The sequence below is a fragment of the Cinclus cinclus genome, chromosome 6 (assembly GCF_963662255.1).
Source record: "Cinclus cinclus chromosome 6, bCinCin1.1, whole genome shotgun sequence".
NCBI classification, from domain to species: Eukaryota; Metazoa; Chordata; class Aves; order Passeriformes; family Cinclidae; genus Cinclus; species Cinclus cinclus.
In genome coordinates, this window is record NC_085051.1 from 41,568,229 (window position 1) to 41,588,831 (window position 20,603).

Sequence of the window (20,603 nt, forward strand, 5' to 3'; positions counted from 1 at the left end):
TTCAAAGAAAGCAAATTGGAGTCCAAAAATCCTTAATTGATCTAATTCTACCACTTCTCTGAACTAGATTTTTAAGTATAAAGGCATTTCAGAGCTCTCTCTCTCCACAGTTAAAATGATAGTGAGCTGCCTCCCATTTCAATTGCATGCCCTGCCAGCTTCTTGAGCCATGGCGCTTGTTAATGAAATAAACAAACATGGAAGTGTCTCAATCTTTTTTTTTCTTGTTTTTTCTTTTTCTTTTTTTCCCCCCACTCTCTCAACAAACCTGCAGTCATTAAGTGCCATCATGAGAGTGGAATCAGCTTGTTAAAAAGAAAAGCTCTGATTTTTAAAAATTTTTCATTTATGAAGAATCCCATCAGGAGCAGGCTGTGATTAATACACATAATTGGAACAAATTGCAGCTAACTGCAGAAAAGTGTCTCCCAGCTGCTGACAGAAGGAAATTGCTGACAGCCTTTTCCCATTCAATGAAGAAAAGAGAGAGAGGGAGAAGGGAACCCTGCCCAGCCCATGCAGACATGTGGCCACTGTGTGCTCATGCATGTTCAAAAGCCTGTGTGCAACCAATGTAATGTACATCATGGTGCATGAGTCTGCATGTGCAGACATGCCACACGTGCAGGTGCAAACCCAGTTTTGCATGCATTTGTAAGGACTGTACCTGTGTGCTTGTCAAATCCCTCATGTCTGGGTGCCTGCCCTGCTGACCATGCTGTGCCCACGTGCACTGTGACAGTAATGTCAGGTTAGTGAGAGCTGCTCTGGAAGCACCACCACAGAGGATGCTCCAGCTGTGGGTGTGCTTGCACACGTGAAGTCGTGTACTCACAAGTGAAACAACAGAGACTGTCTTCCTCAGGGATTTAGAAGGATAAGGCAAGCTCAGTTCTGGCTATGAAAATGTCTTCCATCACTTAAGGTTCTTCTGTCCCTTTGACCTTTTGTTTTTCATGCTCCTTATCTGTCATGAACAGCCTAAACAGGAAACACTTAGACTCTGGAGATGAGTCTGAAGCTGAGAGAGCCATCTTTGATTGAAGTGCCATACAGATGGCTAATGGGCATACATCTGAGCTTTGGCTCAAAAAGTTGCTCTGGAGAGGAATTTAATATCCATAGTTCATTCAGTTCCTGGCTTCTGCTAAGACAATCAGTGACTGGATTACGCTGATAGTTTTGTGATACACGTTTATCACGTATGTGCCATTTATAGCTTGCCCATCCAGTGAAGTGCTCCCACACGGGCATGTGACTGCATCAAAGTAAGCAACTCAGTGCCCTGAGTGGGCCACAGAAACACTAGCCAGCAGAAGGTGAAGTTAGAGACCTCTAGGGGATTGTTAGTAAGATCTAAAAATTTGGCTGGCAAAATCTGCAATGAGGTTGATGCTCTGATACTAACTGAACATATTTTTTAAAAAATGATATTTTCATCTTTTGATTTTATAATCTGAGCTTTTATTCACCACTGTGTAAGAGTGCTTTTACTTTTTTAGAAGCAAGCAGGAACATCAAGTAGGAGTTATTTTCCAATGTATCTGCCTTTAAAGCTGATTGCTACGGTGTGATGCCAGTTGGTAAAAAAAAAATAAAATCATCTTGTTGTAATTTTTCCTATTGAAATAAAGCCATGAAGTCTGTTTGTAACCACATGCATATTATAAGTGTTATAAAAATAACTTTCTTGATCTGGTTCCTAATCTGTTATTCCCTCTTGCTCTGTGCTGGTGTTCAGTGTAAACACATTAATAAGAAGCAGTTACCAAACAAACATTCCTTTATTAGAGGTGTATGTCAATCCCAATAGAAGCCTAACACCTCAGGCAGGCAGATGCAGCAGTGGGAAAATAACTGATAAACTCAAATGTTACAGGTTACGGATTGTGTTTATGAGTTAGTGATTCATAGTAGATGCAACGAGGGAAGTGAAGGAGGGCTGGAGCCACTGACATTTGAAGTTTGACACAGGAAATGGTGCATTTGTCTCTACCACTACTCAGGGAGTTTTGGAAGAGTCTGAGAAGAGTTCAGTGAAAAACCTAAATGCTGAAAGAATTTAAAATAATACCAGGTGGGCAGTGCTGGAAGGGAGATAGCTATCTTAGATTGTTACCATAATAACAAATCACTCAGAAGCAAGCTAGACTGAATTTGCCGATTAAAAAACAAATATATGTACTCTTTTAATTCTAAGGGAAAACAAGCTAAGCTAGTGTATTCACATTGAGGCATGAGCTGCCTTGTGTTTTCTGAAGGGTAAGGTGATCCATGTGGGCAGCTGCCATGACGCAGTGGATGTGATGGATGTGTTGCACATGCTTGCCTAGTGCACAGAGACACAAGTGCCCCACCTCTCAGTCAGAGTTACTCCTTGATGTGCAGAAGTCATGTTTCCCATTGCTGTAATGTCTTTCTGCCCCTTTGAAACTCTCGTTGCTGCTAAGAATAGTCATGTCCCAGCTGTGTTGTAGTCTTCAGTGGTTGTGGAGTGTTGATGTAAAGCAGTATATACAAGGTATGTTCTGCTCTGGAAAGAGTAATTGTTACAACCAGTAGACAGAGCTCCATTTCATAGAGGTGAAAAAGCAGGCACAGGTGAAGTCTGGAGGTTTATAAGCCTGCAGGGCTGTAACCACTTGAAGGATCAGCAGGGCTGACCGCAGCCTGTTCTGACTGGTGCTTGCATGACTCTCAGAAATTGTAGCTGGTGGGAAATTACAGTTCCTGTCAAGGATCATTTCTGTCTTTTGGGGCTGAACAGCCTCAGTTGTGCCAGATGAAGCAATTTTAGTACATATATATAAGCCGCCCACAACTAAAGGAACTTTATGGAGTTGTGGCAGTTCTTGTAAGACCTGAAAATGCTCTTTCTTCATTTACCCCTACTGAGAAGCAGAATCTTTGGGGCCAAGAATCTTGTTTTACTAGATGCTATGAAATATTGAGGTCAGCACTAACATGTGTCTCCTGCTATCTCTGCGGCTTGAGAACTTGTTTTAACTAGCATTCATTTTGAAAGCCATTCAAGAAGGCATTCCCAGGTGAGGAGAGCACAACTATGTCTTATGATTCATACATTGTGGTATGGTCAAACCCAAGCAGATCACAGAAGCTGAAAATCTGCTCATCTGTAGGACAAAGAAACTGGGAAGTGGTGCTCTAAGAAAGTGCATAGGCAATAGCAGGAGCAATTGTGATCCTCTGTGGGCTGCAGGTGGTAAAGCTTAATGTTGCAAATTGTCATGTACTTGTAAAAAAGCTTTCAGTATTGGGATATACTAAATGCAGTGAGTTCTCTTCTTCCTTTGTCTTCCCAGACTAGTTAAGTTATACAGTTTTCTTTTTTTTCTTTTTTGTTCAATCCCTTGTGGGATTGATGTATTGTGGCAAGCAAGAAAAAATGTGTAAAACTGGGAAAAAATATTTAATGAAGTTTCTTTACATTTTTCAAGTTATCTGTTTGTAATGATAAAACTGCATATATATGTATATCTAGATAGATCAACTATATGAATTAATATAAAGTTATATGATTTTATCCCTCTTATTTTTTAGTTCTGCAGAGCCAACAGAGCTGTGAAAAAATAAGTTATACCTTGTTCTTACATAGGCTTTAGCAGAAAAGCTCTTAAAATTACAATGTGAAGGCCAAATTTTGCCAGAAGTCCTTTTTCAGCAGCCCCATAATAGCTCATGGTTTATGAAGATATGGGTAGAACTTTGTCTGACAAAATTCTGTTGCTAGAGACAGCATGAAAAAGGATTTCAGCTTCTCTGTGATTCTAAAAAGTAGTGGCAGTCATAGAAGTTACAGGGGAAAAAAACACCAACGCGTATTTTTTTGTTGGAATAAGCACATTTGACCAGAGAGCTGTCAAGAGACAATCTGGAGGCTCTTGAGGTTACAAACTGGCAGAGTCCACTTTCAGAATTGTCTTGCATTTTAAACACATTGGTGTTTTTCACATAGCAAGGGCTTCAACGATCCTTCGTGCTGGCCACATGCATGGGATACACAAGGGCTTCCTCTATGGGTCATGACCAAAACTTCCAAGCTAACTTCCCAAAATCCCTGACCAGCTTTCAGTTCCAAAATGACAAGAATATGGTGTCAGGAGGTAAATGGAGTTGTTAATGTGTGGGGAAAAGGGGGACAGCACTTCAGTGAAACAGGAATTGGAAAATACTTATAAAATACACAAATACGCCTGGTGCTTAGGTTAGAATGAGAGTCTTTGCTACTAACAAAGAAACCAAGTCCCAGACCCCAAAACCACGGAAGTCAAGACCCTCTAGGGTGAACTTATCTCCAGGAAAATAATGGCAGCACCTTTCTGAACTGAAAGAGAAACACAGTTTTTTTTTCAACAGTAGTTGTAGCACAAGGGCAGTGTCACATCTCCTGCAGAGAGAGATTTGAAAAGTAATTTTTCTAGCAGTTGGGCTTTGCTTGCAAGTGTAAGAATTACATCAGTTCTGACCTTCTAGCAACAGGCTTAGTAAAATAACATGAACACGGATACCAGCATGATCGCTGTCTTACATCCAGCAGTATACCCTCACTGATTGCCATAAAATTGCTCCTTATTTTTATCAAGGCCAGTGAGTTCAGAGTTTGTCTTATAGTAGTGAAGAGAAGCATTGGTTTGGCTGTTTTTTCTTGGTTTTTAGTTGATATACAGTCTTGATAAGGTGTACAAGGCTTTAATAAGATTGTGCTACCCAGTAGTTTGAACTAATGAAAGCAGCTGGGCTTATTTTTGGTGCTGTCACATCAAGATATGAAAGTAATTTCATTGATGATATGAAGTTACTAATTTTGAATGAGCTGATAGAATAGCTGTTATCTGTTATTCTAAATAGCATAGATAATTTCAGAAATTTATGAAAAAAGATGAGCTGATAAGTATTTAAAGATAATTACAGTATATACTAAACGTCAATTTTTATTGGATTGAAATAAATGGATATAATATGTATATATGAAAAGACTACATGGGAATAGCTAAGAAACAATTACAATCATGACATAATTTTTTTTAATTTGAATACAAAAAACTTCTACTACAATGAAATATTTATTCTTAAAATATTTTTTGATTTGTTGAGGTTTGAAGAGATCTTAAATACTTCCAGTGATTAACTGGAACACTATTGCCTGAATACCTTTTCTGTTCATCAGCATCACTACCAGCCAGAGATGCTAAACTGGCCCATATTTGACACTGCTGTTGAGCTTCCCCCACTCCCTGACCTTAAATTACTTTATGTACGTTTCAACCCACTCCTGTGTCAGTCCTGTCTGGGTTGCATGCAAATATCTTCTAAAGCATGCTTTGTTGTCCACAGGTGACTAGACAAATTAGATGTTTCATCCAGATGACTTCTGTGGAGCTTCTGGCAAACTTTTTTTTCTGTGAACTTTCCTCAGTGTCATCTAACTCCTATTTTGAACATGTAAGGAGTTGTTAAGATGGAAGAAAATGTTCATTTTGAAGGTTATGCTATTCCATTAAATAATAATAAAAGCCAAAATGGGATAATGGTAGGCTGTGCTCTTTTGCATATGCAGAGAGACCACTGCACAAAAGATTGATGCCTACTTTTTCAAATTAGGATCCTGTGTGCCTAGGATCTGCTCCTGAAATCTGAGATACATTAGTATTGATCTTCAAGCATGTTGGGGCACTGTACCCATTGCATAAAATTCTGGTAGTGAAGAAAGACTTCTGAAAATGCAATATATGTGGTTTGCCCAAGTCTCATGCTGAGCTGGTAGCAGAGCTGAAAACATGCAGATTTTTCCTTATTCTTTTTCAAGCAACAAATGCCTTGAACAGCTGGCTAGACAGTCCACTTTATGTTTAGGTGCTCATACCTCCCAAAAGAAGCAACCTCCTGCTTACCTGGAACTGGAGTCGCACTCTTCACGAGCCTCCTTGTCATTACTGAAGGGACTATTTGACAGTTTTGTTATTTTTAATGTTTCTAATTCAGGGAATATTCAGGTTAGGTTTTTAAAGTAAATGTATTAATGTGTTTTTTCTTAGGAATTAGTCCCGTAACAGCAGAGGTGTAGGAGGGCAGGCTGATACTTGTCTCCACCTCCTCTGCTCTGTATGCTTTTGTTTTCTAGTAATGGACTTTGTATCAGAACTTTGCTCTTTGTATCAGTTTTGGATGTGTTTATTCAAATATATATTTATTTGTGCATGGGCTTAATGTCATGTACATCACAAAAATGATCCCTGTTCTCTATGCTTTTCCTTCTTGTTTTACATGACCCTTGTTTTTGCACATAACTTTGCTACAGCCAAGCTGTGAAGATGGTAATAAAGTGTGTGTGGCAAAATAAGGTGGAATGAAATCCTTATATAGATGTTTTCTGTCATTTTTATGTGCATCCCTCTCTTCCTTCTGATGTAGTGCTGTCTATAGTGATCTAGAGTCTTCCCTTCCTTCAGCTTTGTGTTTTCAGCATTGTGTTAATTGTTTGTGGTGTACGGGTTTTTCATCAGTGTGCAGTGAGAAAGGTCAGCTGTCAGAAACAGGCCTGTCCACAACTGATAAGGCATTCGAGAGATTGGATTTGACTCATTAAGCACCTTCCCTGTAGACATGGAGTCTGCTCAGCTGCAGAAAAAAGCTAAATCAGGAAGGAAAAAAGCCCAGGATGAAGTTGGAGCATGCGCCAGAAGCGCTGGCACACCCTCCCTCTCACCCCCATGCACAGTGCCAGTTCCAAACGCTTCCACCACAGTTGCATCCTCATGCACTGTGGACATCTATGCTTATGCCCTGAGATTGTGTGTATTCACTCCAGTATTTACACCTGGACAGGACACACATTCATTTTTTTTTCTGTTTGCTTACATGTGTGTCTAAGTCCTCATGTGTGTACCCTGAAATTACATGGCGAAGATGCATTTCATTTCCTGCCCTCAGATGTGTACTGTAAATTGTGTAAGCGTGTTAATTATCCCATGTTTTGCAGGTACACTAGTGCATCCACTTCAACCTGATTTTGCATGTTTCTTGCTCTTGTAAATCTCTTGACACTAGGGTTGCTTCCTTTCATGCTGTAACAAAGGACACACCTCCTCTTCCTGTCTATCTATTGTGTTTGTTCATCTGCACTTTGTCTGCAGAAATATGCTGTGTAGGCAGCTGTCCTGCCTATACTGCATATATGTGTCCATTGCCCTGGTAAGCACACATGGAACTTGCTGCTGTATGCGCATACCAGAAACCTAGCATGTTTCTCATTGCATACAAATGCACACGTTTTTGCCCCTAAATAATTGCTGGTCAAAGCTGCTCTGCCAGCTTGTAACAGTCTCTTGCCTGTGGCTTTGTTTGAGAAGAATTGTTCTGCCTCAAATTAGGTTTGGATACTGCTACTTCCATAAATGGTCCTAATGATGTCTCACAACGAGCATAAAAGAAGGGCAGCAGTAGTGTTTGGCAGTGTATTTGGACATCCTGGCAGTCCTGGGGTTCCACACATACCCACTCTCCAGTAGCACAGAAGCCGTGAGAAGCTGACATTACTGCAGTCTCGTGATGCCACTGGTGCTGCTCTGCCCTGCTCTTGTCTCTTCCACTGCACTTTTCCTTTTCACCTTCCTTTGCATCTCTCCTTTCCCATGGGCATGGCTTTCAGTGCTGCTCACTGATATTGAAAAGGATAATTCTGTGGATCATTATTGTGTTATTACAGTGATTAGCAGTAACTATTTTTCTACTCCCACTTCCTGCTGGAAGGATGCCCCAGGGGCTCCCTGCTCAGCAGCAAGCTGGAAGGCTGCTGCCAGCACAGACCCACGAGCATGCAGCAGCACACGCTCACCTCTGGCACTGTGCTGCCTTTCCCTTCTGCCCCTTTCTTTGTGAGCTTCCAGCAGCTCTTTAAAATAGTGCTGTTCAACAGAAGCAGGAATTTTGTCTCCTGTTGGGCTCCTTACATGCATTTTTGTTCTGAATGCCCTTTCAACTTCCTTCCCAGTGTTGGTGTAAATGATTTTGTTCATTCCTGGGTCAATCTTGGAAGACTCCCTCTAACAGCCTTCATGCTTTTTCTCCCAAGCAGGACTAGTCATACCACACACGTAGAGAAGACAGTGATAGCTACCTAATGTTCTTCTCTCTAATGGTGTGACTTTTTACTAAGGTCAGAAAATTTTGGAGAGACCTGGTCTTCAGTGTGATAAGGAACAAAAATGCCAAGTGTACCCTGTTTTAATAGCTGAATGTTAGTGCTCTTGAATCTGCAGCCGGTAATAAACAGGTCTAAATGCTTGCAATCAAGATTAATATTTGGTTTTTGACTCCTGGTTTTTAGTAGGCTTGAAGAGTAAGGGTAGTGTGAAATTGGGAATTGCAGCTGGGATACCGATTGCAGCTGTAGAACAGTAAGTCTCTTTTAGGGAGTGAATATATTGTTGCTTGTTGGCCTGCAAGTTGCTTCAGTTTGGTGTTGTGATTTTTTTTTTAATTTTGTGTTTGTTTGTTTGTTTGGGGGATTTTTTTTGTTTGTTTGTTTGTTTGTGTAAAGAAACAGCACATTTGGTCAAGAATACATATATAAAAAGCTGGTGAATTAAGAAGCTTAGCTGTATGCTTACACACTCTTATCGGTACTGTCATGTGTGCTCTACACAGAAGAGGGGTAGATACAGCAACCCCAGCAGTAGAGACACCTCTGTGAGAGCAGGGCTGGTGAGTGTTAGACCTGGAACTTTATGGTCATGGTACTGTGGTGTTCTCTCTTGTCAGTTTGCACTTTGCTGAATATTCAGCCTGTGAGGAAACAGTTTTACTGGGTGATGTGTTCAGTGACTGGCATCCTTACATTTTAGAGTGATGCAGCAGGAAAATGAGAAAAATATAAAAATTGCAGAGTGAAATAAAAACGTAAGAAAAAGTAAATATAGCAGGAGTGGGAATGGCCCTCACCCATGCTTAGCACTGAGGAATCTAGAGGAGGTCTGATGCTCAGTAAATCGTCATAGTTCTTAACAAAAATTTGTAGCAATACTTTGCTTTTTCTTTACCTTCTGGAACTAGGAGTGAGAGTAGCAAAATTGTTCAGAGAAATGAAAAGGAAGAGTATACTTTCTTCAACCAAAACAAATTGTGAATTTATATGACTATATCAAATTCTTTCAGGCAAATTATTTTAAAAATTGATTTATTCAGCATCATTCATTTCAAAATAAACCTGTTTCATGCTTTCATTTTAAAATGGAGCTCTAGGTTTTTTTTTTTTGTTTTTTTTTTAATGGACTTGTAAACCAAAATTTTGAACTTCATTTTGGGTTCAGAAAGACGGCGTCACAGAATTGCTTTTTTAGTCTGTATAGTCAGCTGATCAGAACATAAAGCACAAGCACAGCTCTAAGTACATAGTGCCATGGTCAGACCAATACCTGGAGTTTATAATTTCTTTGCTCGAGAATGCAACATCCCAAACTGATATCAGTACAGTTGTTTGTTCTAGCAAGCAATTGAAAGTAGGTGAAGAAGAAGATACTCAAGACACTTTGTACACTGCAAATACACTGGGTTGGTACAGGGCTTCTCCTCACAGATGTGGAACATTTCTTGGTTTTCGAAGTTTTATTAAACTCACAGAGTGCTCTTCTCCTATAGGTCTCAAGGACTTAACCTATATTTTTATCTTTATAGTACAGATGGAGGCAGCTGAGGTTAATTAAGTGCCTCAGGTTGCACAGTGAATCAGTGACAGAGTTGAAGATAAAAAGCTGGGGTTCTGAATTCCATGCCTCTACTTTGTCATTTACATCAATTTTAATGAGCAATTAAAAAAAATGTTATCAGACATATGCTGTAATATTTTGTAGACATGTCATGTATTCATTTTCATTTTTGTAGCATTAATACTTTTGTCATCAAAACATTTCAGCAAAAATGTTTTTATAGCTGTGTTTTTCAGCTCTTTTATGTGCAGTATTGAAGGAGTTTAGACTCTTCTGTTTTCTGCCTCTCTTCAGAAATAGACAGTATGTGGCTTAGAGTGAGTAGAGAACCTGTGGATCATAGAATTGGCAAAACTAGTTAAAAAAAAATCTGTCTGTGCTCAATATGTGGACTAACTAGGAGATTTTGTGTGGTATAACTGATTTACGTTTTTTCCTCTCAGAAGAGATTTTGTCAAACAACTGCAATATACTGTTGGGTGAAAAGGAGATTCTCATCATTGACAAGCAAACTAGCTTTTCATTTGGGTGAATATTTATTTATTTATATGGTAAGATCTCCAGCTGTATATTTGATAGTTGCATACTCATACTTCAGAAATATAAGGCAGTTGTGCTTCTAACATGCTACTAGTTCTGCCACTGTTATGTGACAGTGATATATGGAAACTGCTTTATACATTTAGTATATGTCAACTATTTTGAGGATCAGGCGCCTAGGAAGAATTTCTCATTTCTTTGGGCTAAAGATTCAGGCACTCTCATCCCTCCTCCTTCCCTTTGCAGTCAGTCTTTGCTATGCAGTGGTGCAGATTCATCAGGTGAAATAAGTCACTCTGCAGAGCTGGCTCTGTGTCTCTTAGGCATGGTTTGCAGTCCCACAGGTCAAAGCCTCCTCTGTTGGAGCCAGCCCAAAGAGTGTCATCCAAGGACACAGGCAGACAAAAGCGGAGGTGGAACATGCAGTTCCAGAGCTCTCATGAGGTATCTTCAGATAAAACAGTTCTTCCTCTTGTGTTCGTTAAGAGCTTAGCTGCACAGGGAAGTAATAGATTAGTCAGGTTTGACAAAAACCCCTGAATATTCGTTGTATTGCCAAGTCTCCTTGATCTCTTCCGGGCTTAAATTTGAGGACCTTTTAATAAGCATTCTGTTTTAGACTTGAAGGGTAATGGGTAAAATAGCAGATAAGAGAGTAGAGGGCATGATTCATGCTAGGCACTTGATGTTCTCTGGTGGAACATTAATGTTTCCTTTGCTCTTACTGGTGAGGTGAAAGAGGTTTTTGAATAAGATTAGAGCTGTTACACTACATGCAAAATTTGAGTTTGGCATTGAAAGAGCACTGTTGAATGCATCTCACCTTTGCTGTGGATTCCTGGGCTAGCTCTTTTGCTGTGGACTCTTGGCATCTCTTAAACATGATGGGAATTGTCTTGCATTGATTCTTCCCCACATTCTTTCTGATGTTGTTATGCTGATTCCTCTCTGCTTCCAAGTTGTAAGTTATGTAGGTGTAGTAAGTGAGCATGAGGAGCTTGAGGAAAAAAATAAATTACACTATTTATGAAAAATGTCACATTTCCCAGAATAGTTTAAAGCTAGTAAACAATTAAGAGACTACTCTTTTTACTGTGGGACTCCAGGTCAGCACTTAATTTTATCCTTTATAACATCAGTCTATGATTTTATGGACAATTTTTTTCCAACAGCAAAAATTATTTTTCTTCTGAAAAAATATTCCTATAATTTCCTTGAGGTTAGAAGTCATATTCTTTTTCTAAAATTTAATCAATGCAATCAGTTCAGTCATCCCATTATGACATTAATACTATTTATATGTTCTTACTTTACAGTTTGTGGAATATAAATGCAGGCTATGATATGGCTCTCACAGCTTCCACATACCAGTATCACTGTTGGTGGTGCTTGGAAGATGCTTCATGCACTGAAGAATGTATTGTACATGATTTCTAAAGTATTTAAATAATTGAATAACATCTGTAAGACTTTAAAAAACAGTATTTGTTTTTGAATCTTGAGACCACAAAAGTGAGCTTGTGAGGGAGAAAGCATGGGGCCTTATGAGAGAGTCTGATGAGTGGTGTTATTGATCTGATCAGGTGGTGTGAAGAATGGTTAGACTAGGAAAAAAATAATTATTTGGATGTATTATTTTTCCTGTTCAAAGGCTGGAAGGGAGGAATGCGGCAAAGGGATGAATGGAAGCTGCAGTAATCTCCTTTCAGCTACTACTGGATTCTGTCACTATCTCTTTAAAATAAAGCTTGATTTTTTTACTAAACTACTAAGCCTGGAGGTTTGTTTTAATGACATCAATCTGTGCAAGGTGCTTTGATAAGTTCTGAGAGCTTTCATTAGTTTCAACATTCTGTCACATTATGTTGATTGTAAACCAAACCCCAGTAAGACAGGGACTGCCTCACACAGCTGACCCTTGGTTTTTGGAGAGCTGCTTGTGGTTTTCTTCAGAAGACTTCAGGAAGCTTCCTGCCCATTTTATATTTTTCTAAATATTTCTTAATTTTGTCTGGGGCCAAAATTCCTGTTACATGAGATGCTGCTTTTGTTGACTATTAAGCTTCATGCCCCTGAGCAAAATGAGTGCTTCTGGGGTTTGCTGTTTTCAGCTTTGCAGTAATGAAGTATTTACTTTCAAGCATAATTCAAAACTTGCAGGGTGCTTTCTCCGCACCTTGCTGGGATGACATCCTGGAAGGACTAGAGAAAAATAGGAGGTTGCTTTCCCTCCACAAATATATGAGAACTCTGAAATGAGCTGAGGACGGAGAGATAGGAACTCCTAAACTCAAATTCTTTCTCTGTTATTGACATTCATGGTGGCTCTGAGTAAACCCATTAAAATGTCTGTGCGTTGGTTTCCTCATATACAAATCAAAATGCCAAGAACAGAACAGCAACAACATTGCACATAGAAACAGAAGCTTAAATTGCCATCTGACTTTCTTGAAAAGGCAGTATAGCTGTATACTGTATGGGAAGATCCTGGGGTCTTGACCTCTCCATGAGACCTGAGGCTCAGAAAGTTCTGGAGTTTCTTGCAGGATGAGAAGAGCCAGGCTGAGGTTCTTGTTTGCTGTGCTTTTGTACTCAACCTCTGATATGTGCTGATGGCTGGTTTGGGTTTTAAACAGATGTCTGAGACTTGTAAAGCTGGCTTTGCAGTGCGGGGTTGATGGTAACTGCTTAATGTGGTGAGTGTATCTGCTAGGGATTGATCTGAAAATGGTAACATTTTCCCATTAAAGTGATGGGTGACTCCATGCATTCAAAGAAAATATCTGTGCTAGTTTGAAGATTCTGAGTTTTGTTTCTATTTAGGTGATGTTTTGCATCTTGAATATGTGAAGGTTTAAGTCCAAGTGTGGAATTTTATACAAGTCTTGTATCTTTGAGAATCCCAGGTACTGCAGAGAATTTAGTTATGTGAAAGAATTAGGAAGTAAATAATGGATTTAGATTATTACTAACAAGAGGAATGGAAGATTTAATTACTTATATGTGCTGACAGATTCTGATTTTTGTATAACTATTTAGTATTAACTGAGTTAATAATTAAATCTTACAAATCATACAAAAATTCAAACATATACCATATATGTCTTCAGTAAATGTTATTTTATGCTGTTACATTGCCACACTTGAATAATTAGATCATCAATTCAATTTGATATTACAAAAATAACACTATCTATGGGGTTTCGCATACCAGAAGAATCAGGGTTTGATCTATTGCTTCAAGCAACATACCAGAAGAATCAGGGTTTGATCTATTGCTTCAAGTAACATAAACCAAGGATCACTGTTGACTTTGAGCTGGATCTTAAGGTTAGCTTGTTTGTTGCTATGCAGAAGCTGCTTGGTACACTCCCACTATTTAAGGATCACAGAAGATAAAATATCACAGTGCAATCTGTGGAGCCTTCAAGACTGTATAGCACAAGGGTCATGAGCTAACAAATCAAGTGGTTCACTGCTTTGTGGTCTTCCGGGTGTCACCAGACCGTGTCTGAAAGCATAAAGAAATACTGGGAGACCTGCAGCCTACTCAGGGCTTTTTCTCCTCATTAATTGTGGAAAGAACCTATATCCCTTTCACCCCTCCATGCTCTGGTAATTTTCAGGTGCTTTTTGATCACAACAGTGGTGTATGTCAGAGCATCCTAACAGTTAGAGCAGTATGGAGAGGCCATGCTTGGTAAGAAGTCATTCATGTGGCCTGACAGAAGCTACTGTGCTGTAGCTTGGGGGATACACAGTCAAGCTCTTTAGTGCACATATTAGGCTCGGACTGCTGAAGCCTTTCATGAGACTGATAAACCACATGGCCACTGGTAAACAGTTGAGGAATCAGCAATTCGGAAAATAGCGTCTTAGAAAGTGTGTTGACCTTCAGAGTTGAGCTTATGAGATGTGGCATGGACAGGAATGAATTTTGATTTCACAATGAACCCCAGAGATACTTTAGTGTGTGGTGATCTGCAAATTTGAATGTCTGCCCAGAGCAGCCACGGGAGGAAGAAAAACCCCATAACAACACATGAAACAGAAATAGCTGACATTTTCCCAAGAACAGGAAGGATACAAAGGTGGATAAAGTACAGAATCCCATCTGTGACAAGGGTCAGCAGCAGATGACTGGAGGAAACAGGCAGATGACATAATTGAATGCGCCCTATATTAAAACAAGTAGGGGTTATATGTCTTTGAATTTACTCTCATCTGTTTTGCTAAGTCTTCAGTGGTTGCCTTAAACTACTGTTTAGACCTCTCATCTACTCTTTGCCTTCTCCATTTCTCATAGACCAGTGAGATTTCATCTAAGTGGTTGAGAAAGTGTAACTGAACCCTATTAGTATGTCTTGTACTGAGTGACCAATCAACCCACTATGTCCCCCTTCACAAATGTGTGTTCAGTGCTTTACCCATCTTCAGCTGTAGGGAAAAGGCTCACTCACAATGATTGTTTTTGACTCCTGCCCTCAGACACTGGCTATTTGATGAAATTACCCCCAGGTACATGGAGCATGTGTCTAACTTGCTTCTAACACATTCTCTTCTGATGGATCAGGAGTGACTAGGTAGGGGATTTGTCAGTGTTGGGATAGGGTTGTTAAGTGCTTGGCTCTGACTTCCAGAACTGCAGTCAGCAGCAGCCCTCTGTGCTTAGGCTGGTTTAACACTGATACAAGCATAAACACTTGGTGGTGGTAGTTAAATGTATTCAGAATAAGATCAAAGAACCAGATAATTTGGAAGGGACTTCCAGAGGCTGTGTAATCCAACCATTAGCTCAGAGAAGGTCCAGTTAGTTCAGGCAGCTCAGGACTCTGCCTAATCAAGTATTTAGTATTTCTAGGGGTGGATATTTCAGTCTCTCTAGACCCTTCCTACTGTTTGACCATCCTCAAGATGAAACAATTTTTAATAGAATGAGAATTTTTTGTGTTCAGCTGCATCTGTTGCTTCTCATCCTTCTGCACAACTCTTAGAAGAATTTGACCCTGTCTTGTCTATGTTCTTCCATTAAGTCATTAAAGAGATTAGTAGGATTTCCCTTGAGTTGTCTCTCCTTGAGGCAGAATGAACCCAGTTCCCTCAGCCTCTCCACACACATCAACTACCCCAGTACTTGGGTATGGTGGTAGCTCTTTGCTGGATTGACTCCAGTGTGTTGGAAGTAATTTTTATAGGAGGGAGCTCAGTGCTAGACAGAGTGCTCCTGATGTGATCTCACAAGTGTCCATTAAGGGAAGAATCACTTCCCTTGGCTGGCTGACTGCATTCTTGCTAATACAGCCAAGGATGCAGCTGGCCTTTGCTGCAAGGGCAGGCACTGCTGACTTGGCTCAGCTTGTCCACTGGGACCACAGGTCTTCTTCTGAAAAGCTGCTTTTGAACCCGTTGGCTCCCATTGTGTGATGCTACATGGAGTAATTTGGGTGGCTGTTTGCTTGCAGGAGTATCTGGACACATGGCTCACTTACTGAAGTACAAACACAAATTGCTTCTGCAAGAGTCTCCACTTAAAGCAGACCTTTCACTTGAGAATGCTGTATGTACAGTTGCAATATTGTGCTGTTTTGTCACAGATTTTGCCATGTAGTTATTTTCCAAGAATGGTTATGACAACAAGTATTTTCCCTTCAGTCTTGTACTAATAAATTCTGGCTAATCTTTACTAGGATTGCTAAATGGAACAAAATGAAGCAGAAAAGTGCTATTAATGCCAATGGAAATAGAACCAGCATTTGCTTTAAGCAAATTTGTAAGCAAGGATAGCTGGACTGCTTTACTGTCTACTGCTAAGCCTTGCTTTCACAGCTGGGAGTCAGGAAGGTGCTGCAATATGGAGTGGGGGGTGGGATCTATGCAAACTCCATTGCAAGTACCATTTCCTTCCAGCTGGCACTAGCCAGCCCTCCTCCAAGCCTTCCTATCACTCTCCTCATTCAGTTGAAAGAAAGGGGCAGCTCTGTTAGGATTATATTCTGGTGTCTCTCTTATATTTCCTGTTGGATAGATTAAGATAAGTTCAGATGGCAGTAGTGCTGAATCTAAATACTGACCTTGGTGAAACGTTGGGCTTTTTTTTTGATTGACACCTATGTGGTGGCTGTGTTGTGAATAGTAGAACTTTCCATCTTTTTCCTAAAAAGGATGTGAAATGTCTTATAACAGTCCTTAAATGTGCTTTTCCTAGACTCCACTGCATACTGTTGAATGGTCCCTATGGAGACAGTGCTGCAGTGAAACTAAAAACACAGCACTGAAATTCATCGCTACCGACAACCCTGCAGTCAATTCTCTTGGTAGCCATATTACAAAAGGAGCTCTGCAGTTACTAGCATGCCTTGATATTTAGCTCTACAGTTGACAGGGCCATGAGATGCTTCAATTTCATGGCAACCTTAAATCTCTTCTTGGCTGACTGCTGAATAGTTCATTTCCCTTCCTTTCCAGCACGAGATGAGAACATGGCCACTTTCCGTGGCTCTGAATACCTTTGCTATGACCTGTCGCAGAACCCCATCCAGAGCAGCAGCGACGAGATCACGCTCTCCTTCAAGACGTGGCAACGCAACGGGCTCATTCTGCACACTGGCAAGTCAGCTGACTACGTCAACCTGGCCCTGAAAGATGGTGCTGTCTCCTTGGTCATTAACCTGGGATCTGGGGCCTTTGAGGCCATTGTGGAGCCGGTCAATGGCAAGTTCAATGACAACGCATGGCACGACGTTAAGGTGACACGCAACCTGCGGCAGGTAATGGTGAAGGGGAGAAAGCACTGGGGAAAATTTTGTTACGTTTTATTTGGGTTGGCAGAAGGGAAAGAGTAATAGAGAAATGGGGAAGCTCAGTGCTGTTGCTAATTTCTCCATCTATTCTGGATCTTGGTGCCTAAAGGACAGTGAAAAAAACATTAGTTGATGGGAATTTATCCCTTCTGCAATATCTTCATTTCCACTTTATTAATTTTCTATTTTTTTCCCAGTTTGATTTAATAACAAAAACTTGTGACATAACTTTACTTTCATCTCCCTTTTCCTTTTTTCTTTTTCTGTTCTTCCTTTTAAATTTTATTATTTCCTTAATTATGATTCAATCTTATCAGTAATATTCTTGTTGCATTTAATTACTGGGGGAATAATACCTACTGCCAACAGCCAACGCTTTACACCTCTCCTTTTTCTTTCAGTTTTGTTAATTGGTTTAACCATTGCCATGATGTTACAATTTTAATTCTCAAAGTCTTTTGTTTTTCTTGTCCTTTTCTTTTGTGTGTGCATATGAGTGTGCAGGTGTGCAGGCTGGTGGGTATGTGTGTAATTATTTTAACTTTATAGCTTTGGAATTAATTGGCTGGAGTCTCTCTGAATCTTCTTGATTCTCTGTTCTTCTTTTCTTCTTTTTGATTTTTTTCCTCTTCTTTCTATAATGAGATTCTACTTCATTTCTTGTCTCTGCCTTGAGACTCTTCTGTTTGCTGTGAGGACTGGAAAAGTGGAAGGATCAAAAAACCCCCAAGCAAACTCAGATCAATCCAGCACCCTACAATTCCAGTTTGGAAAGGTTTTTCTGATTTTACCACTGTAATTTTGCACATCTACATGCTGCTTTTCCTAGCAGACAGCTATATCAGGTGATGTATTTGGTAGGAGGCTAGTCTTAAAATGTCATAGCCTTTCTCATAAAATATAAACTCAGATGTAAATAGATAACATAAAATTAACTAACTTTACTCTGAAAGCTTGTAAATATATCAAGTCACTAAGGCCCATCCACTACATGGTAAACGAAGTTTATCTAATGTCTAGCTGATTGGTATAGGAGCAGAAATGGCTTGTAAACTAAGATTTAAAATTCAGTTAAAATCAATTTGTGAGTACAGTGTGGCCTGTTTATTTTCTCAGTAATGTCAATATTAACACAACCTTTCATGGTGGTATATAAATTTATTCAATGTAATTTATGGTAACATTTTGCACTAGCTAAGAGCAAATGTGTCTGTGAGTACAGGATAACCAATGCCAGGAATCAGAAAAAGTCTCTATTAGTGGAGGTCAGTGGATAATTTTTTTGTTATCAGGAATTAATGTCTTTCTTTTCAATATTTGGGTTTGGGGCTGAAGATTTTATATTTGTCTTTCCCATGTAAATCCCTGTATTTTTACATGCTTAGAATGTCTGGGTCTAAAAAAAAAATATCTGTCAACAAGTTTTCATGAGACTACAGAATTCTTACCTATGGAAATAATCAATCTGTTTTCAATAGTTTATATGCAGATGAAAATTTTAGTTCTTATGCAGTGGATGGGTCTTAATGATCCTATTTTGTTTATCCTTCCCCATCAGTACAGTAGAGGGAGATGTACCAACTGGTCTAGGTTTGTCAGTCTTGAAAGGTTGGAATATACAGCTTTATTTGATATGGTTGTTTTTTTGTGGTGTTTTTTGTTTTGTTTTGTTTTTTTATTAGGTAGTTTCAGAACAGCTGGTTCTTGAATATCTCAGTAGAGCTCATTGGCCATTTTAGTTAATAATACTTTTTATTTTTCATTTGAAATCAATTTCAGTGGGCAAATGTGCCAGAAGCAAAGTTAATCCTTGCTTCATGCCAGGATTGGTTTGGATCTTGAAGAAGGAGAAAGTTAAGGGTCACAAATGAAACCGTGGATGGGAAGCTGTCACATTCTTTTCTTAATATTTTAGCTAGTGATTTTTTTAATTGGTCCACAGAAGTGGAGCAAGAAAATGGGTATCTATCTATGCCTTCTCATATTTGATGAGACCAGGGCAGTACTTTGGCAATTATTAGAAAGTAGGTAGTCCCTTGCCAATTAAGCAGCACCGTAAATTTTTAAGCCTCCTGATCTATTCACTATGAATGTTTCTAAGTGACCCTGAATTCTTACAGGGTCCAATTTGACTGGGCAAGAGAGAGGATATTTTAATGAGATGGATGGGCTCTTTGCAAAGGAAGGCCTGTCTTCAAATAAAATTACATTTAATTAGCAGTGGTGATTTGACATCCAGTTCTATAGTTAGACACGACAGAATACAGTTCAGCCAATAAATATTAGTAAGGCTGGACTTTTTTTAAGTCATCTTTCCCCTGGATACTTGCATTTTAGCTTTTGATCTATCTCAAAATTAAGACATTGACTGAGAACCTAAAGCTGCCCAGATATTGGAATTGATAAGTCCTTGAGACAGAGCAGTCAAGATAGTACTAAAATTTGTCATCCAATATAATTTTGTAAAACCTAAATAATTTTGTATGTAGATTATTGGTTTTGTGTCTTTCCTGACATAAATTCACCTGTAACATTGCAGTATAGCATAGTTCACTAGGCAGTCTTGTTTCCAGCTGTGTTCATGTTTCCTTAAAAAAACTCATTCCAAAACCAAACATAAAACCCCAACAAAATAAATTGCCTCTGAATGTTGAAGAAAATCAGTTGCCTCCTTGTAATTAGTTGAAAACATTGCACTGGAGGTAGATATATTTTTCTTTAAAATGAACTTTAAAAACAATAATTTAGAAATTCCAAGAATATTATCTAAATCTAGCAATTCCAGCTAAATGGTCTATCAGCAGCTTCAGGATGCCATCTAATCTTTTCCTCTGATTTTTTGGGGGGCTAAGAGAAAGGGGAGGAGGATTTGCATAATTTTTTGGCTGTTTCTAGAATTAGAGTGGAACTTTAAATAGTTGGACTTTTGCCCGGTACTTTTTGGAATTGTTAAATGTTTTGTAGCTAAGCTGGGAGAGTACTAATGGCTGCATTTTTAAAGATCAAATGACTATCACAGCAGTTAATCTCCTTAGAGACAAACCAAGTGAATCCACAGATTCCCTTGAGTAGTGATTGTTAATGTCAAAGTAAATCTCCTTGTTTATTTATCTTATTATTTCAGTTAAAACTAAGCCCTCTGTCTGCCTTGTGAGAAACCTTTACTTAGCAGTAGGATCATGGCTGAATTTTACTGGGGCTTTCAGAGCATATTTGGAACAGTGTGGTTTGGTGGGGGAAAGGAGCAGAGGAGACTGAAGGTCAGACTTCCTGTGTCTGTTTTCAGGTCTGCTGCTGACACTCCTCCTTGTTTCTATCATGCTCTTCTCCCTGCCCCATGCTTCAACTCCCTTGTTTGTAGAAATAAATTTACTAACACGACAATTTGCTGTAAGACTTCCTTGGTGAAGAGTTCAGGCGTTTGTTCTCGTAATTTCCAAGTACAGAGTATTATTATTATTCATTCCCATTGGCAGATAACCTTGGGACTTCATGCTCAGTGCCACAAAGTTTTCAAAAACTATTTCCCTAGTCAGTG

The 20,603-nt window shown here is 39.3% G+C and overlaps 1 protein-coding gene across 4 annotated transcripts in view; it reads left to right on the forward strand.

Moving 5' to 3' along the window:
- NRXN3 (neurexin 3) overlaps window positions 1-20,603 on the forward strand; it is a 900,390-nt gene that overhangs the window by 183,048 nt on the left and 696,739 nt on the right. For all 4 annotated transcript variants that reach the window (XM_062495263.1, XM_062495267.1, XM_062495265.1 and 1 more), the window contains one exon: window positions 16,731-17,032. In XM_062495263.1, the coding sequence (XP_062351247.1) occupies window positions 16,731-17,032 (302 nt within the window). The remainder of the gene's footprint in view (window positions 1-16,730; window positions 17,033-20,603) is intronic.